This window comes from Zosterops lateralis (assembly GCF_965231275.1).
Source record: "Zosterops lateralis genome assembly, chromosome: W".
NCBI lineage: Eukaryota > Metazoa > Chordata > Aves > Passeriformes > Zosteropidae > Zosterops > Zosterops lateralis.
In genome coordinates, this window is record NC_139801.1 from 14986072 (window position 1) to 15005605 (window position 19534).

Genomic DNA, 19534 nt, shown 5'->3' on the forward strand with positions numbered 1-19534 from the left:
TAATACTTAATGAATCTTTCCGCGGGCCACTCTTCCTCCCCCCACTTTTGGTTGCCTCCGGCTACAGGTAGTTCTCGCCTAATTTCCCTTCTCTTCCGACTCAATGTTTCAAAGAGAGGGGCCCCTAGCAAATTAGTTTTGGATCGGGGTAAAGTAAAGAAAAAGGGTCTAATCATACCTAGGGTGCAAGACCCCTTCCATTTCCTGGGAAGTTCACTGTACGCTTTCTTCCCACATATCCAATATATTCCATCAGGCGCTTTCCAGCCAGCATTTGTCCTAGCTGGTTCATCCCAGTATTCTTTCAGGCCCACTAAGGCTTGGAATGGATTAGCCCCAGGATTGTTGTGCCAGCATAGTTCCATTGTCTCGAACCACTCACAAATCATTTCTCGAATTTTGCTCCAATATCCGGAGGGTGGTTCAGGTTGCCAGATTCTTGATTTATCATTGGAATTTATCGTTAGTGTGTTTATACATGATGTATAACCTACTAAGTCGGTAAACTCCTTCCCTTCCCGGCTAATAAATATAGTGCCAATTATTCTTTTCTCTAGAATCCATCCCTCCGGCCTTTTTATGGTTTTGGATATTTTTGAACCCTCCCATTTTAGGAGTTGTTCTGGGGCTAGTCTTTCTCCTTTCCAGGGCCACCTTTTAGCTGACTTCAATCCCCCACAGATCCAACAATTTGATAGTTCTAATTCAGTGGCTATTTCTTGCATCAACTCTATAAAGAGATTTTGGTTAGGAGCTGGAAATCCTCCATCACCGTATTGTTTTTCCAGTTGCTCATATTGTTCGCTGAGCGTTTTCAATCTCTTCTGTTCAATCCTCCTCTTTCTGGCCTCAGCTTCTTGTCTCCTTAATTCTAGAGTTACCTGTTTCATTTTACTTTCAGGGTCCATCCCCTCCTCATTTCTCGAGAAACAAAAGGTTTGGTCAAACTGTAAACATACACGATTATCACCCCGTTGTAATAGGTCAAAAACAATGGGTTCGTTGTTAAAGGAACTTTCTTCCACATGTTTGAGATTCCTTCCCTCCCAATACAACTTTCCACCCATGGTGCATATTCTTAATTTTGCCTTATCATAGCACAGAGGATTTACCTTGAAATAGGCGAGGAAAGTAGATTGCCTTTTTCCTCCCACCCAAACAGTTTTATTACACTGACCACACGTTTGCACTGGGGGCGGAATCTCGAGTTCACGCTTTTGTCTAACATGTGTGTTTGTTTCAGCAGAGACTCTGAACTGTCTGTCCTTAGAACTTGCCCCTGAGTGCTGGCACTGGACCCTCCCTTCCAATTCACAGAGATAAAATCGAGTGCCATTGGCCCAACAATTACCTAGCTGCTTACCCGGAGGGCAGTCCTTTATCGATCTGGTTTCTGGGGCTGTCAAGCACCACTCACACTTCACGGGGGGATTCTCCCCTAGAGGCGCCTCTGGAAGGGCCTCCTTGGTCTAGCACACGGCTAGACTCAGGACAATCAGGATTCCCCACCGATATACCCCTCTGCCTCGCCCTTCGCCTGTATGTAAACATACGGCGGGGTAAACCATCTTCTCGGCAGCAAGGGTGTGCTTCAGGGGCCCGTGTAGTACTTATAGCAAACCTTCTTTTATAGGTTGCCCACCTAGATAACTTAATTGTGCCACCTCTGCACGGTACCTTGATGGTCCTCCGTCACTCAATCGCCAAGATCTCTGCTTTGGCGTCCAATTTTTCTCTTATCCCCTTTTTGTAAATTTGATACCACTCAGGAGAATCTAACTCCAAAAGTCCGGCCCGAGTGGCAAGTATTAAGAGACGGCTAGTGTTCTCCTGCTCCTCAGTCAAACAGTTAGTACAAAGACCCCTTGGTCGATTCCCTCCCCAACAATGGGTGACCCAAACTTGTTTACAATACACACATTCAAAATGAATAAAAGGGAAACATTCACAGTTTGGGGTGATACAACTTATCTGACTTGTCATTTAGGTTGACGCCAAAGCTTGATTTTTCAGTTCTCCTGGAGGGGTGGTGACCTTCTAATTCGAGGTTCTCGAGTCCTCAATCTTTTTCACCCTTGATGAGTGAGTCCAGCCTTTCTCTGCAGTTCGGACTGCGGTGTCAGTGGTGAGCAGTACTAGGAATGGTCCTTCCCAATGCGGGGCGAGAGGAAGTTCCTTCCAAGTCCTGATTAGTACTTTGTCTCCCGGCTGAATCTGGTGAATTGCAAATCCGAGAGGGGCACTTTGGGGAATAAGTCCACGCCTTCGGAGCTCCTGTAAATTTTTGTTTATAGTAATAAGATAAGGTTGTAATTGCACATCCTCGACTCGGGGATGTCCCACCGGCATTCCGTGCTTGTATGGCATTCCATACAACATTTCAAAGGGGCACAGCCCCGTCTTGGAGTGTGGCATGGTTCTCACATTAAGTAGAGCAAGGGGGAGGCATTTCACTCAACACATTTTTGTCTCCAACATGAGATTTGCCAGTTGTGATTTCAAGGTTTGATTCATTCTCTCCACTTGTCCCAAACTTTGAGGATGCCAGGGGGTGTGATATTGCCATCTGATTCCCAAAGCCTCTGTTAATTGTTTTATGACTTTTGACGTAAAATGTGTCCCTTGGTCCGAATCAATACAATCAACAATTCCGTATCTAGGAACTATTTCCTCTAATAATACTTTGGAAACCGTTTGGGCCGTAGTTTTTGCCTTTGGATATGCTTCCACCCAATGTGTTAATTTGTCCACTATTACCAATAGGTATTTGTATCTCCCAATCTTGGGTAAGTCGGTGAAATCCACTTGGATCCTTTCAAACGGTCTATATGAAAGGGGACGACCTCCCCAGGCCGTTTGTCTGGATCTCGATCGATTCACCTTCTGGCAAATCACACACCCTTGCACTTCTTATTTAGCTAATTCAAAAATTCCCTTGCATCCGAAAAACCTCAGGAACTGATCTGCCAACGCCCGTGTTCCCCAGTGAGTCTGTTCATGCAGTCGTTTCAGGATTCTTCTGGCTGCGTTCTTTGGAACTAATTCCCTTCCATCGGGTAATTTCCATTTTCCCATCTCCAAGACCCCTCCCATCTTTTTGAATCCCTCAATGTCCCTCTCGGAGGGGCATATTTGGACTTCGGGGTTCTCTTCCCCGATCACCTCGGGGACGCTCACCGTGAGCAATGCTGCCCTCTTTGCCTCCTGATCAGCTAGGTTATTACCGCAGGTTTGGAATTGTAGTCCTGCCTAGTGTCCTTTCACATGGACTACCGCGATCTCTTTGGGTTCCCTAATTGCCTCTAAGATTTGCCTAATTATTTCCCCGTGGATCAGACTCTTTCCCTTCGTGTTTATCAATCCTCTCTCTTCCCATATTTTCCCAAACGTGTGAACCACCCCAAACGCGTAACGGGAATCTGTGAACACGGTCCCCCTTTTCCCCTTCAACCTTCTGAGAGCCCTTAGGAGAGCATAAAGCTTGCAAGCTTGGGCCGACCATTCGAGTCTCAGGGGGCCCGATTCCACCACCTTTCCCGTTCCACCATCCACCACTGCATAACCCGATTTTCTCTTTCCTTCCACTACCTTTGCAGACCCATCCACAAACCATTTTTCTCCCCCCTCCAATTCCTGATCCTCCAAATCAGGCCTTACTTTTGTCTGAAGTTCCACGATCTCAGCACAATCATGCAGCAATTTCTCGGAGGTGTCTCCAAACATGAATTGAGCAGGGTTCTGTGCAGAGGTGATTTTTAACTCTAGACCGGGGGAGCTAATCAGGATGGCCTCATATTTCAGAAGCCGAGAGTCAGTCAACTACTTCTCTGCCTTTTGTTGCAGAATACTTCTCACATCATGAGGAGTGTAAACCACCAAAGAGGCCCCGAAGGTAACTTTTCTCGCCTCCTCCACCAGAAGCGCCACTGCTACTATTGCCTGTAAGCACGTAGGCCATCCCCGGCTCACAGGGTCCAGGATTTTTGACAGAAAACCTATGGGTTTTCTTTTTCCTGCCCATTCCTGAGTCAGGACTCCTTGTGCTGTGTAGAAGCATCCGTGACTTACAGGGACAAGGTACTCTGCAAACCTGAGATATTCTAGAATACGTGGTTTTATTGCAAGGGTCGTGGGTAGAAAGGGCCTTCCCTTCAGCCACCAGCCTCGGCTGAAGGGAAGTCCCAGAGAGAGAACGAGAGAGAGAGAAAGAGGGTAAGCTGGCACGAAGAGGGGAGAGAGCTAGAGAAACGTGGCAGGGGTCAGAGTGCAGGGGGAAGAGAGAAGAGAAGAGCAGAGAGGGGGCAAACCAAGAGAGAGGAGAAGAGCAGGGAAGAGAAGTGGGCCAAGAGAGCGAGGTCCAGGTTACAATACATTATATCTCCTTTTGTGATGAATATTCTAATTTACAGTGACCAACCAATACAAGACACACAACCCTATAGAATCTACATACAGCCTATAAGAACTACTACATTACCATGTGTTATATTTTAAACCCTAAAAACTACTCTTTAGACTTTTCTGTTTTGCTACATTGACCTTTGGATTCCTTAGCCAGCAGAAAGGCATTGTTCAATCAAAAGGGATTCTCCTTCAGCTGGCTAGGCTATTGTCTTTAGGTTATACAGCAACTAAGACTTGGTATCCTACAACTCAAAGTACGCTTTCATTTCGATTACAGGTTTCATATTTTCAGAATCTTTTGCTAAGCAATCATATTTATAAGGTTTCCCTGATTCATCTTTCCCAACAGTGCTGTTTGCACACTGACATCTACAAACAACTGGAATTCTTTATTTATGTCCGGGAGGGTCAGTACTGGAGCAGTCATGAGAACATCTTTTAATTTCTGAAAGTCTGATTCATCCTGATCAGTCCACTTTACTCTATCAGTGTTTAACCTTTCATAAAGAAATTTTACCTTCTCACTGAAGCCTTCAATCCATTGCCTACAATATCTCAGGAGCCCCAAAACTTGACGTATTTGTTTTTTAGTTTTTGGAGCGGGTAATGCTATAATTCCCGCCACTCTCTCAGGGTCCAGTTTCTTTTTCCCTTGTGTTAGCCAATGACCCAAATACTTTACCTCGGGCTCCGTGAACTGCAGCTTGGATTTAGAAACTTTCAAACCCTTATCTCCAATGAAATTCAGCAAAGCCACAGTACATTCCCTCACGCTTTCCTCAGTAGGTCCAGCTATTAGCAGATCATCTACGTACTGCAAAAGTTTTGTCCCTTCCCTCGGGGTGAATTGAGTCAATAGATGTTCCAGAGCCTGTCCAAACAGATTAGGGGATTCCACAAATCCTTGGGGAAGCACTGTCCATCTTAACTGTTGCTTCCTGTTGGTATCGGGGTCCTCCCACTGAAAAGCGAAGTAATCTCTACTTTTCTCATCTAAGGGGCAAGTCCAAAAATCATCCTTTAAGTCAATCACACTATACCATACGTCCTCAGGTGTGAGTCGATTCAGTAAAGTATACGGATTGGCAACCACCGGAAATCTAGTCCTGGTTCGAGCATTCACTGCTCTTAAGTCCTGAACTAGTCGGTAACTTCCATCTGCCTTTCTCACAGCCAGTATGGGAGTATTATGGGGGGACATGCATGGTTCTAGGGTTCCTCCCTTCAAGAGGTCATTGATTACCTGTTTCAGCCCCCTTCTCCCTTCCAGGGGGATGGGATACTGTTTGACCCATATAGGGTCCTCGGGGTTCTCAATTGCGATGTGAATGGGGTCAATTTCTAGTCTCCCCACCTCTCCTTTAGAGTGCCATACCTCCGGATTAATGTCTGCTTCATCTTTTTCTGTGAGCTTAAACATTTTTACCACCAGATCGGAACTTTTTACAATGATGCTAATTCCTAGGGCAATGATCATATCTCTCCCTAACAAATTGTAATCAGCTTCCTCTACTAACAACAAGTTTCCCAAACAGACTTTGTTTTCCGATTCAATCTCCACATTCTCTATCACCGGCACTCTAAAGGGGTCCCCTTTTGCACCAACCACCATAACTCTTTCCTCGCTGGCTATACAGCCCTTTGGTAAATGCTGTAAAGTGCTCCTTTCTGCCCCAGTATCTACCAGAAAAATTATCTCTTGTCGCTGGGGACCTACTTTCAATTTTACCAGGGGCTCGTTAGATGTTCTGGTCCCCAAAGTGAAGAGCCCCTGACACCCCTAATCCTCCTGGAAGATTTTCTCATCTTTCATTCTTTTCTTGCAATCCCTCCGAAGGTGTCCCGCCTTCTTACAGTAGTAACATTCTGGCAGTTCCTTCCTTGTGACTGGGGCCGTCTTACGGGGGCCCTGAGGCTTTTGAGGTAAAGTTTTATACTTACCCGATGCCTGCTCCTGTCTCTGGACCTCTTTCACAGCTGCTACCAGAACCTTAGCCTGTACTTTTTGCTTTTTATCCTCCCTTCTCATGTACACCTTTTGTGCCTCCCTCAACAATTCTTGCAAGCTCTTATCTTACCAGCCATTTATCTTTTCCAATTTTCTCCGGATATCCTCCCAAGATTTAGCCACAAATTGTGTCTTGAGCAACACCTCCCCTACAGGGGAGTTGGGGTCAGTCTCAGAATATATCTGCAGTCTTCGCCTCAATCGCTCAATCCATTCGGTGGGGGATTCCTCTTTCCCTTGACACTCACCAAATACTTTACTGATATTCTGACCCCTTGGGACGGCTTCCCTAATACCTTGGATTATGATATTCCTCAGGTCTATCATGCTCCTCCTGTCCTCTGTCTGTGCATTCCAACTTGGACTAGTGCTGGGCCACTTTTGATCACTGGGTGTCTCCTGTGGATTGCGCCTGTCCCAGTCTCTAATACCCGCCTGTTTTATCATCTCTTTCTCCTCGATGTTAAACAAAGACCTTAGGATTGCCATAAGATCTTCATAGGTATAGATACTACTTCCTAAGAACTCATCCAACCTCTCTGCCACACCAAAAGGATCATCCAACAACCATCCCATCTCCTTTTTAAAAGCTCTCACATCTCCTGTATTGAGGGGAACATTCACAAACCCGATAACCCCGGGGGCCGTCGGAACTTCCCTTAACGGAAGTAAACTGTGTCCCTCATTTTCACTCTCTTCCCATTCATCACCCATCATCCTAGCTTTCAAATGGGTTCTGCTAGCAGGGGGAGAACTGGTGGCTGTGGGTTGTCTCCCTTTGGCGGGCTGCAGGGGTGGAACCGCCGTCTGTGCGGCAGAGGGGATTCTCTCTTCCGCTCGGGCGAACCCTGGTTGCGGCGGAAAGGGTGAGTGAGGCTGTTCCCATCTTTGCGCAGATGGGATCTCGGAGGGGATTCCAGTGGTCATGATGTCCACCGACGGGGGTGCCACCGACGGACCCAGACCGGATAGAAGAGGAAGGAGAGGGGGTGGCAGCAGGGGAACCGCCAGTGGGGACAAGGGACGGGAAGCCTGTGTCGTTACGGACATAGGGCTTTCTACTTGGGATACTTGTGCCCCCATAGGTTGGTGTTGGGGGTCCAAGGGAGCCGTAGGTACCACTTGATCCGGAGAGGGTGGTGAGTTCGGCCCATTGTAAGGAGGTGGGAGATGGTCTAGAGGGTCCCAGGGCTTGGTCCCAGTTCCGGGCCACCCTTTCTGTCTTATCGGGAATAATCCTGCTCGAGTGTTCAGCCAGAGCTGAGCATATTCCTTCTCCTCAGGGTCTGAGGGGCTCTTGTTTTCTACATAGCGATTTAGTTCACTACATGTCCAATTTTCAAATGTTCCTAACACCGGCCACGTAAGGTGGCTCCTCAATTCTTCACCACCCCACACATCCATGCAATAGTACACCATCTTTTCTTTGGATTTCCCTTTTCTCTGGGGGCAATCTCCCCAATGTTCTAACATCCAACCCAGGGGAATATTTCGGGGAATTTTCATAGTTCCCTTTCCCTTACTGGAAGGGAGTTTTTCTGCTGTCTTTTTCTGGGGTTTGCTCTTTCTCTGTCCCATGTTTTTACAAGTCTTTCTTACCAAATCTCCAAATTCTCTCCATGTCGGCTTTCTGCCTGTGCGTTGTGTCTCTGGTTTTTCTCAGGGGACTGGGGCTTTTCCAATTACTCACCCCTCCAGCGAGCTGTGCCGAGGGGTCCCTGATCAGTACTCAATCTTTTCCTGGATTCTATCTGGACCCTTACCTTGGTCCACTGGCAAAAAGGATTTACCAATTCCCGAGCTCGACAGGACGTATCCTTCCCCTTTTTGCCCACTCCGTAATGGGTCCCTGTGACTCTCCTAGTCCCAGTTTTGACGAGTGATATGAGAGAATTCTCACACAAAATCGCTTCCTTCGCGGCCGACAGTTCCCCTCGCGGGAAGACGGAAATGCGACCTTGAAGTCCACACTCGCTTCGTGATCAGATCACGTCTCACACACTCGCCCGATGACTCGCTCAACCAGCAGTACTTACAGCTCCTTTTCCTGCATGGGTGTCTTCGTGCACATAGACGTTTTACGAGCAATGTCAGCCGCGGCTTTTTGAAGGCCCTTTGCCTTCCCGAGCTCTCTTTGCCCCCGGATCCGTCCTTTCCCCTGTCCTTTTTGTGGTTTTCTCATTCCTAAATTTGGTTTGGAGGTTCGGGTGGAGCCACGGGGTCTCCCCACTCACCAGGCCACCAAAATCAGCGGGGGTACCCTCTTGGATCGCAGGTCCCCGCAGCTTCCTCCGAATCCGAGTCACGGCACCAAATCTGTTATAAATGTAACGGCAAATATCGGATTAACAAAGAAACAATTTATTGATAACACGATACCAATCACCAATAAAAGAGAAAACCACAAAATAGGATATTAGCAGCGCCGCGCCGGGTGGATGAGGGGTCTGCACACCAGGGTACAGGTCGCCCAAATCCACCCTGAACGATTTTCAGTCCACCGTTTTATAGGATTTTTCTGCCCTGAGGCAGTCCAGGTGTCCAGGATGGGCCAAATAGTCCAAATTTCTTCTAGATGGCCTTCCCGGATTTGCCAAGTCCCGTTGATCCGTTCTGGGAAGGTCTTTTTCTTATGCGAATTGTACCAGCCAGTCTTATGTTGATTCCAGTATGCATATCATGCCAGGGCGTTGATGAATTCTGCTTCGCCGTTCGAGAAGGAATTCTCCTTGCATTGGAAAGGATGAGATTCTTATCGGGGCTGGCTAGCGTCTTTGTTTGGTCTGATGGTCCTTGTCCTGTTTCGCAACTGGAGCCGCAGAGACTGGGGATACAGATTTCTACCTACTAGACTTTACAGTTTATTAACATCATTCTATTATACATTTGATTATTATTTTATTCACGAATTTTTACACCAGATTTATCACAGAGTTGACAGCAAACTTACTTAGTATTCCTTTGAGTCCTGCATCCAAGTCATTAATGAAGATATTGAAGACAACTGGGCCTAGGATGGAGCCCTGTGGAACCCTACTATTGACCAAACTCTAGTTTGATGTAACCCCATTGACTCTCATTATCCAGCTTCCAGTCATCTGGCACCTCTCTGGATTTCCAAGACTACTCAAAAATCATCTTTTCATAAGTGCTGGAGCTGCCTGAATTGGCACTCTGTATATCTGAATCCTCTGCTATGCTGTACCACAGAGTACAAAACTATCTGAATTAACTTGTCTGCAAGTAGGCATAATGGGGTGGACTCCATGTTTGAGGAACTTTGGTTTTCCGGGGGATTTCAGTGACAGTGAAAAATGCTATGCTGACAGATACTGAAATTAAATCTTTCTAATTAGCCAAAACCAAATAGATCTGGGTTGGGAACTACAGACTTCTTTACTCCTCTCCAAGAGGGACTGGAGATTGAATTCTTATTCATTCAGTCCTCATTTCTTCTGAGATGGACTTTAACACAGCTAGTCATGAGCTTTTTATTTTTAATCATGAGGTAGACTGGTCCACTTGGAACTCAGCTGAAACTGTAAATGTGTTTCATACAACACCCCAGAGAGTCATCACATGAAAATTGTTTTGGACTACTGCCAGAGCAGGCTGAATTTGAGCTGGTGACCCACCCTCTATATTATATTCCCAGTATTATCTATCACATAAGCCAGGTGTTGAAATCTGGTGTTTTCAGGGGTACTGTAAGCATACTAAACATGCTTCCAAAGTTTTGTCTAGGTTTCCCAAGGGTTCAGCCATTCAAAACACTAGCATGTTCTCTGTTCCCTCTGAATGTGGGTGGGAATGGACTCACCTAACAGTCAGAGAACAGACTGCAGAACTTTTAGCTAAATTATTCTGTTTTGTTTCATTTTCTTTCTCAACAGGATCCAACAGCTGCATCTATTTTGGACAGAGATTGTGGTACAAGAGAAGGAGAGACTGTAGCCATGAACTATAAGCCATCCTCACTTCAAGTGAAATTAGGTGAGTCTGCTGATGGAGAGTAAAAAGGCTGAATCCAAGGTCTGAAATATGGTGAGGTCCTTGTGGGACCATATGCAGATCTTCATGTATATGGTTGAGCATGCCAGCTCAGCTCAGACAACTCCACAACACTTTATCAGTGTGATTCTTCTACAAACATGCAAGGAAACTTTATCATGGGCTGTGCTAGAGGAAGAAAACTATGCCTTGAAAGGAAGACATAGCTCTTTAAACCTACAGATTTTTATCAAGGCTTTGGACAGGAAGAGAATGAATATAATATAGAGGGAGTGTATAGAAGAGAAGACAGGATAAGTGCAAACAAAAGGGAAAGGATCAGAGACTTGGACTACCAGGAAGAGCAGTGTTACTGTAGGCTGGAGGGTTTGTAAAGGTTCACATAGAGATACTCGTGGTATTTCTGAGCAATTTTTTTGAAGTTCTGGAAGCAGAATTATATTAGCACAATATTCTGCTTCCTCACAAGGCTAATGCTTACAAGAGGACAGCAATCCAAGCATGACTGTCCTGTCTCCAAAATCTGAGCCACTATTGTGCCACACAGACTCAAAGACCTGACAAGGGACAGATCAAAGGAAGTGTACATTTTGCTCAGAGCATGGATAAAAAAATTGGAATCTAAGTGTTGAAAATTTCACATGGGAGCAGGAAGCAGTCCCCTGGTTATCCTTCACATCAGAACAAATGACATTGACAGGATGCTGCTGGAGCTGGTTGAGGTTGACCTGTTGGAGTGGGTGCAGAGGAGAGCCACAAAAATGGTCACAGGGATGGAACACCTCTCCCATGAGGAAAGGTTGAGAGAGTTGGGGTTGTTTAGCTTAGAGAACAAAAGACTCTGGGGACACCTTATTGCAGCCTTTCAATACTAAAAGGGGACTTATAAGAAAGATTGGGACAGATTTTAATAGGGCCTTTAGCAACAGAACCCAGGATAATGGTTTTAAAGAGGGTAGATTCAGACTAGATATAAGGATGATTTTTTTTATAACGAGGGTGGTGAACCACTAGAACAGGTTTCCAAGAGAGGTTGGAAATGCCTGGAAATGCCTCTGGGAACATTCAAGGTCAGATTGGATGGGACTCTGAGCAACCCAGTATAGTTGAAGATGTCCCTGCTCATTGCAGGAGGCTTGGATTAGATGATCTTTTAAGGTCCCTTCCAACCCAAACCATTCTATGATTGTATGCCATGCTAGGTAAGGCTCTGAAAGAAGTGAGTGCCCAGATGTTCAGTGGAATAGCTCTGGCTGCTACCAAATGAGTGACAGGGAAGGTCAGCAAACAGCTAAGATTTGAAGATATGGGGAAGTTCGGGCATTGGTGTATAATTATGAAGACATTCTCTGATAGATAGGTTTTATCTAAGGACCTGGAGTACTACTGCAAACACTGGTGTTGGCCTCATTTCTTAAAGAAAACTTAAAGAAACACCAGGAAAAACCTGGGAAGTGCTTGTGAAGTCTCAAGGCTCTGCCTGAATATAAATTGACTAATCACACAAATCTGGTCATGGCAGTGCAGAAAGGAATGTCACAGAGTAGACCCATGGACAGCAAAGGAAAATAAAGTGGTTAAATAAGAAAGATCTTGCTGGAAGAGTGACTAGTGAGAAGTCAGAAAGTTGAATATGTAAATGTAGTAAGATTATGCAGCAAAGTGGACCACCTTGAGCCACTGATACAGGATATGAGTGAGTGCATTGGGACAGTAGATCTTTCCTGCAATCTCAGTGATGAGCACTCTGAAACCAGTGGCTGCTTTTCAGGAAAAGGCAGGGAGCAACAGTGTGTATTAATGACAGCACAACTCACAGTTTAATAAAAGATTATCACTTCCAGCATGCCATATGCCACCATGATCCTTTTTCACTGCCAAAAGAGTTCTGTAATATTATTAGAGAGATAATTGCTATTGCAGCAGTTGTTTTGTATAATTTGACATCAGGAATCAGGTTGGAGAGCAATTAATTCTATGATTGGTAAGTCTGAGATGTTCTTGTATTTCTAGGCACTAAAAATAAAAATATTCTCCAGAAATTCACTAACATGTCAGGAAATGGTGCTATTTTAGACTTGGCTTTGGTAAGTCACGAAGATGCTATAGAAGACCTGATCATAAGAAATAGTTTTGGATTCAAGGACAACAAGTTCAATCCATGCAAATTAAATGAAAAGGTAGTTTGAGGTAGATCTATAACAAAAATAAGTTTTATAAACTAAGAGTTCAAGCAGAGTCAGGAGATTAAAAAGCCCAGGAACAAACACATCAGGTGGTGTTGAAGAAGAAAATATCAGAAAAGAGGACATTGCTAATGGAGTTGTCCAACAGCCATTTCATTTATATGTTCATTAATGACTTTAACACAAAAAAACAAGTCGGCAAAGAAAATTTAATATTAACAGCAATGATGAAGTTACAATAAGAAGCCCAAGGGCAATCAAAAGAGAGTTCAGGGCCTTTGGACAGCTGGTTAAGGGAACAGGAGTCCAAGTATTTTTTTCCTCTATCCTTCCAGTTGCAAGGAATGATGTTGGAAGAAACGGGAAGACCCAGCTGATCAATATCTGGCTATGTGACTGCTGTCACCAGCAGAATTTGTGGTTTTTTGGTCACATGTTGGTCTATATAATACCAGGCCTACTGGAAACAGAAATATGCTATAAGCAGCTGGGAGGAGTCGCAATCAGTAGCCCTTATTCTCAGTGGGGACTTCAACCTATCAGATGTCTGATGGAAATACAATACAGGAGAGAGGAAACGGTTTCTTAGAATGTGTGGAAGTTTGTGACAGCTGGTAACTAGGGAAGGTGCCTCACTGGACCTGCTATTTGTGAACAGAGAAGGACATGTGAGTAGTGTCATGGCTGGAGGCCATCTTGGGTGAAGCCAGGGATACTGATAATAAGAGAGGGTTGAACTGAAACAAACGTAGGTCCGACCACTATGGTTAATCCTATGAAGTCCATCTATTTCATCTAAAATGGCAGGTTATATACTCTTCCAGATAGTTTACAAATGCAGACACATTTTCATTGGCACACAGCAGAGGAAAGAATGTAAACACACATTGTTTGGTTTACCCTTAAGGTGGCTTACACCTGCATACTAACAATTCTATTCAATGACCTTCAACACTCTATTATCTTTCCCAAACATCTTAATATCTAATTCTAGCTGCACCACAGCTAACTGAGAATTTTTTGCTGTGTCACAGGCCTTGGGCCTCAAGTTAGGCCTCAGGTTAGGCCTCAGTCAAGGTAGTTCAATATCTATATATAAATCATGTTTTCTTTCCCTAAGAAATTTAGCAACACTTGGGCACAGTGATTATGAAATGATTGGGTTTTCAATTCTCAGAGAAGTAAGAAGGGGGGTCAGCAAAACTGCTACCTTGGACTTTTGGAAGGCAGACTTTGGCCTGTTTAGGGGCCTGGTTGGCAGAATCCTTTGTGAGGCAGTCCTGAAGGGCAAAGGAGTCCAGGAAGGCTGGGCATTCTTCAAGCAGGAAACCTTAAAAAGCTCAGGACCAGGCTGTTCTCATGCCGAAAGACAAGCCTGCAGGGAAGAAGATCAGCCTGGCTGAACAGAGTTTGGGCTGGAACACAGGAGAGACTGAAGAGAGTTTATGACCTCTGGAAGAAGGGACAGGCAACTCAGGAGGACTACAAAGATGTCATTAGATTATGCAGGGAGAAAGCCCAACAATAACTTAATTGCACCACTACAATGAAAGACAATTAAAAATTTTCTCTATAAATATATTCATAAGAAAAGGAGGGCTAAGGAGAATGTCCATCTTTTATTGGATGCAGGGGAAAATGTAGTGACAAAGATGAGGAGAAGGCTGAGAGATTTAATGCCTTCTTTGCCTCAGTCTTTAATAGTAAGACTAGTTGTGAGTATCCAGCCTGCTGAGATGGAAGAGAGAGACAGGGAGCAGAACAAAGCCTCTATAATCTAAAGGAAAATGGTCAGTGATCTGCTACGCCACTTAGACACACACAAGACTATGGGGCCAGATGGGATCCACCCAAGAGTACTGAGGAAGCTGGCAAAGTGCTCTCCAAGCCCCTTTCAATCATTTCCCAGCAGTCCTTGTTATGAAGCAGAGCGACACAGAGTCCCCAGGCAGGTGCAAGAGAGAGCTCTTTATTGCAAAAACCAGGCCTTTCTAAGCAATTAGGCCGTTATCAGTTACATTCCATTTAAACACAACAAATGTAATTCAACCAACCACCATAGACCATGATGTGAACATCTAATGGTTATATAATTTATTTTTCTACCTCTAATTCGTCTGAGTCACTTTTCCATAGTCCTTTTCTTCTTAGCTGAAGTAACAGGCCTGAGCCATTATTTTACAAGGGTAACAAGGCCCTTATTTTTTAAGGTTTTCCCTATACGCAACATCTCCTCCCTTCTTTGTTTTTTGTGCAAAGGGTTCATTTACCCTAATGCCAAAACAGTCTGCACCTGTAAGGCCATTATCTTATTAAGACTATTACTAGTCATGTGCTGGACACAGGATAAGATACCTGGAATACAGACCACAATCAATAAAAACTCATCAAAAACAACCATGCCACTAGCAATGAGACCTGCATAGGAAAACAAAAAGATAGTGTCCAATGTCCCCAGGAAGTGGACATAAATGGCTACTGTTCCAAAGTTCATATGGCTGGAGCTTGGGCCTTGCTGTTAAGGCAGGAGGGAGTCCATTAGCTGGAAATGCTGACTTTGACATTACTGAGTGTCTTTCTGGAAGCATGCAATAGGGAATAACTGAAGAAGGTTAGCAGGAACACAATAACATGATGGTGGGTGCATTGGGACACAAGGAAGTTGGCAGGCTGCCTCCATAAGCCTCCAGACACAGACATGTCCTGGCAGTCCTACCCCTGCTCCTGCCTTGGCTACAAGGGCTGGATGGCGATTAGGTCACTTTTCCTCTCACTGGGCCTCATCTTCTCAGAAGTGATAGATGTTTGTCCAAACGAGCAGGTAACCACTTTAGACCTGTTGGCAATAAGACACATGTACCTTCTCTCCTAGGTTAGTAAATCAGCTAGACCTTGCCATTGCGCACCCAATTGTGGCTCCTTAGGTAAAACTTTCAGAAATTGGTTCCACACACACAAATGTTCAAAGCACTATTGCTCTGCTGGGGATCAAAATTGATGATCTGCTTTCAAAGTTTCTAGTGTAAATATTGCATTATCTAAATGTTCTTGAGAAGCCATATTTCCCTTTCTTTGTTTTTTCGACAACATGCATGTTTCTCACTATGAACATGAAGACAATGTGAAAGTAAAGCAATACATGTAACAAAGCAATAAACTCACACCAAGCAAAAATAAGCAAGGTAATACATGTAATCATTAGTACACAAGAGAAAGGATAGTGATTTGGAACGATACATCATCAATTGCCTAAATACTGTACCATCACCCAGAGTTTGCAATCACTGGCAAGCCCTGTTTCACAATGAGGACCTGGAGAACCATTCCTGGAAAAGATTTCCAAGTTTACCTCAAAAGAGGATCCAGCTGTTATAAGCCCAAATCAGCAAGTCAAAGTGACCTGAGTATAGTTTTAGTGCAGAAAACACCTGGGTATGCTGGCATACTTCTGACCAGATAGGGCCAGGGTCTCCCTAACATATCCTACAAACAAGACTCTATTAATAGCAGTTGGGAAAGTCTATTAAAATCATACATGTCTTGCAGATAGCTACACAATGGTATGGGAAAGTTTTTTAAGCAGCTGGGTTTGTAATTTATCTTTAGCTAAGTAGTCAATGGTACCATGAACAAACTGCAAACAACCAAAGGAATGCATATTTGAAACCTCAAATAATATCTTATGGATAATGCCCATTATGAAAAGTTGGTGAATTCACGCTATGACATTAGCAACATATTCAGAATCATTAATACATCAGCAGTAACTGTCCTAAAAAGTCGAGATTATATTTTTCCACACATCTATGCATATATGACAATAAAGCAAAATAAAAGCAAGAAACAAAGCACTAAGCAGCTTACAGTTAATAACAGCCATAATTTGGAATTGTTCCTCATTCCTCTGTGCTACCTATGGGACATAAACCAGCAAAGATTGTTATGAATAACTATCCTAATTGACCAATCCAGAACATTTTTACCCATGGAATCTTCAATGAAATTAAGTATCTAATAAACTGCATTCTCACATATTTTTACACAACTTATTATATTGTTAGAGTTGCTTACCAATTCTTCATCATAATTGTTTCAGTCGGTTCCATCTTATCTCTATAACAAAAGAACTGTATCTTGTAGTTTAAATGAACATATTTCAACAGAACTTGAACTTATACTCACTAAAACCTAACGTCACTTAAATGTAACAAAAAGTAAACTTAACAGAACTTAAATTTAACAGAACCTAAACTTAACAAAACTTAAATGTGACAGAACTTCAAATTAACAGAATGTAAACCTAACATCACTTAAATTTAACAACATTTAACAGAACTGAACCCTAACATCACTTAAACTGTACAGAACTGAAACATAATAATAGAAAGTTAACATCACTTAAATTTACCAAAACTAAAGTCAGAGTTGAGAATGTTCTTTTAAAGGTTTCAGATACAACAGAATTTAACTCATTTTGACTCCATCATTACAAAAAAGCTACTCGAAATTTGTCATACAACAGTTAAACATCAATGAACAATATGCAAGCAAAGGACTTATTCATAACTGAAATAGCAGCAACATGGATTTACTGGAGAGATTATAAAGGTGTGGAAAATATGTTATGATTTTACATAATTTAGTTTTGGGAATAGCTCATGATAAGTGCAAATATTATTGAAAATGCTTGGTCACGGTCAGTACTGTCTTAGTATAAGCATATGTTTACCAGAGTCTTTTAAAGTTCAGCTTTCCTCAGAAAATAAACAACATTATATATCTTGGCAAATTGCACTTCAAACCTGCTCAGTTCGCAGATGGTAAGACAGCTTTTTGAGATTGCCTGTACAATAGATTTGAGCTGGGACTATTGAAGGTAAAGGGATATAAATATTTAAGGATAAAACATCAAGGACCTAGTTATATAATACAGCCATGAGTTTTGCACATGTAACTCGGTTAGGTCAGCGGGTGTGTAAGACTGACACTTGTATATAAACAGCTACAAAGCCATGGTTTCAGATGATTCTAAAGAAGTGAGCTACTGTTTACTGCATTTGTGGTCCATCAATGTATTTTCACTGTTTTGATATCAAGTCCAATTTCAATTTATACGTGGCAAGGAAGAATAACTACACTAGAATCACTAAATAGCTGTACCTATCCGAAATGATACCACGTTTCTTCATGGTGAAAGATTCACTATAAAATTACCCTATTAAAACTGTGGGATAAAAAGCAAGTGAACAGACAAAGTCAGCACAGTTCTGCCTGCCTCTACAATGGAGAGTCCAGAGCTAATTATATCTAATTCTCAAATAGCTTCTGCAGATAACACTCAGGGTTTGCCTTCAAGTGAGCAAAGGAATGCCTGATTTATGACTGGCATAGGCCTCACCCATGTAAATCATGCCATGTTTTGACATTGGGCTTGAGAATTAATTGCTATTCTATTAATATCCACCCAAAATATTTCCAAGGAGGGATCTACCAATTTTTTTAACAATAAGTGATGCTCTAAGGGTACCAAGTTTGCAAATATTTTTCCAGGTATACAAGTTTCTAATTTTCATGGTAACAGCTAACATCATTATAACTGAGCAAAGAATCAATATTAATTCAGTCCAATCAGACCTTTAAATCAAAATTTCTGAAAAGGCAATATACATCCCACATGGCAAGTGTTACAAATCATGCAGTATATCAGCATTTCTGTTGAAGAATTTAGACCCTGCTAAGCAGCCTCAAAGCATGCAGAAATACACTACATTCACACAGCTAGCCTTTAATATCTCAAATAAACAGTCCTGTCAAAATTGACAGCTCACTGAAAATACAAGGTTAGTTTTAACAGCATTCCAGGTAATGATACCACAAATATCACTAGGATAGCCTGTCTGCATTCTGGGGTTTGAGTACGCAGTGTCGCCTGTTAATTGAACGACAAACTCTCCTGTACCAATCTCTGCAGGTCTCTGATAATAGAGTAGCCTAAGTCTTTTAAGCAGGTGGGCCACGCAGTAATAACCGCCAGAGCTCCGTGTTGCAATGCATCCTCTTGGCATTCTGACAGTGATGTGCAGCAGCATCAGTGTTCCGTGTAGGCTATGAATTTGCTATGTGCCATGATTTATGCTTCTTGGGTAGGAAGAATAGGCTGAGCCAGGGTAGCTATCAAGGGCCAACTGCCTCTAGGTGAGCTTGGGCTGCAGAGGCTGGAGTGACTGTGGGAGGAGTGGGCAGCGAAGAAGCCATGGTTGGAGGGGCGGGCACTGGAGGAGCTTCAGCAGGAGGAGCACCATGGGGAACAGCTTCTGTGGGGGAGGCAGTAGGCAGAGGTCACATTTGGAAGCCTGGCACTGTGCCAACGGGGCTAACAAAGCCCAAAGGAGCCGACAGAGGCCTGGGGGGCAAACAGGGGCCCAGGGGCCCTACAAGGGCCAAGGGACCAGCCATGGGGGGTCTGGCATTGGGGGATGGTTGGTGAAGGAGCCGCTGCAGGGAGCTGGCAGCTGAGAAGCTGCTTGTGTGGGAGGCACTCAGCCGAGCAGCAGTGGTGGGGGGGAAGGAGGGGGGAACCTGCTCTGAGGGGAGTGTGGGGACCTCCGTAAGGGCTTTGCTAGTGACCACAACATTGCACGCAAAATTGAGGATTGATTCGTTTCCTGGATCTGTGTCCTGGATCCATGCCCGGGTTCATTATCAGTAGCCTTTCCAGCAGTCCCTGGTGCAGATATGTGCAGGAGTTTTTAACATCAAACCCTCTCTCATTTAGGAAGCAATTACAGGGCTATTTAACCTATAATAAAAGTTGCTTCAATGTGGAGAATGTGCTGCAATATCTTTAAGCTGCCCTGATGCTACTGGGACACCTCCCTATGGTTCTTCCAAGCTGGTCTCCCGGCTAGCTCTGCTCTTCTGATAC

At 43.8% G+C, this 19534-nt stretch overlaps 1 protein-coding gene across 4 annotated transcripts in view; it reads left to right on the top strand.

The window, feature by feature from the left end:
* LOC310922315 (protein FAM219A-like) overlaps positions 1 to 19534 on the top strand; it is a 204446-nt gene that overhangs the window by 97580 nt on the left and 87332 nt on the right. For all 4 annotated transcript variants that reach the window (XM_083882781.1, XM_083882782.1, XM_083882783.1 and 1 more), the window contains exon 2: positions 10306 to 10405. In XM_083882781.1, the coding sequence (XP_083738907.1) occupies positions 10306 to 10405 (100 nt within the window). The remainder of the gene's footprint in view (positions 1 to 10305; positions 10406 to 19534) is intronic.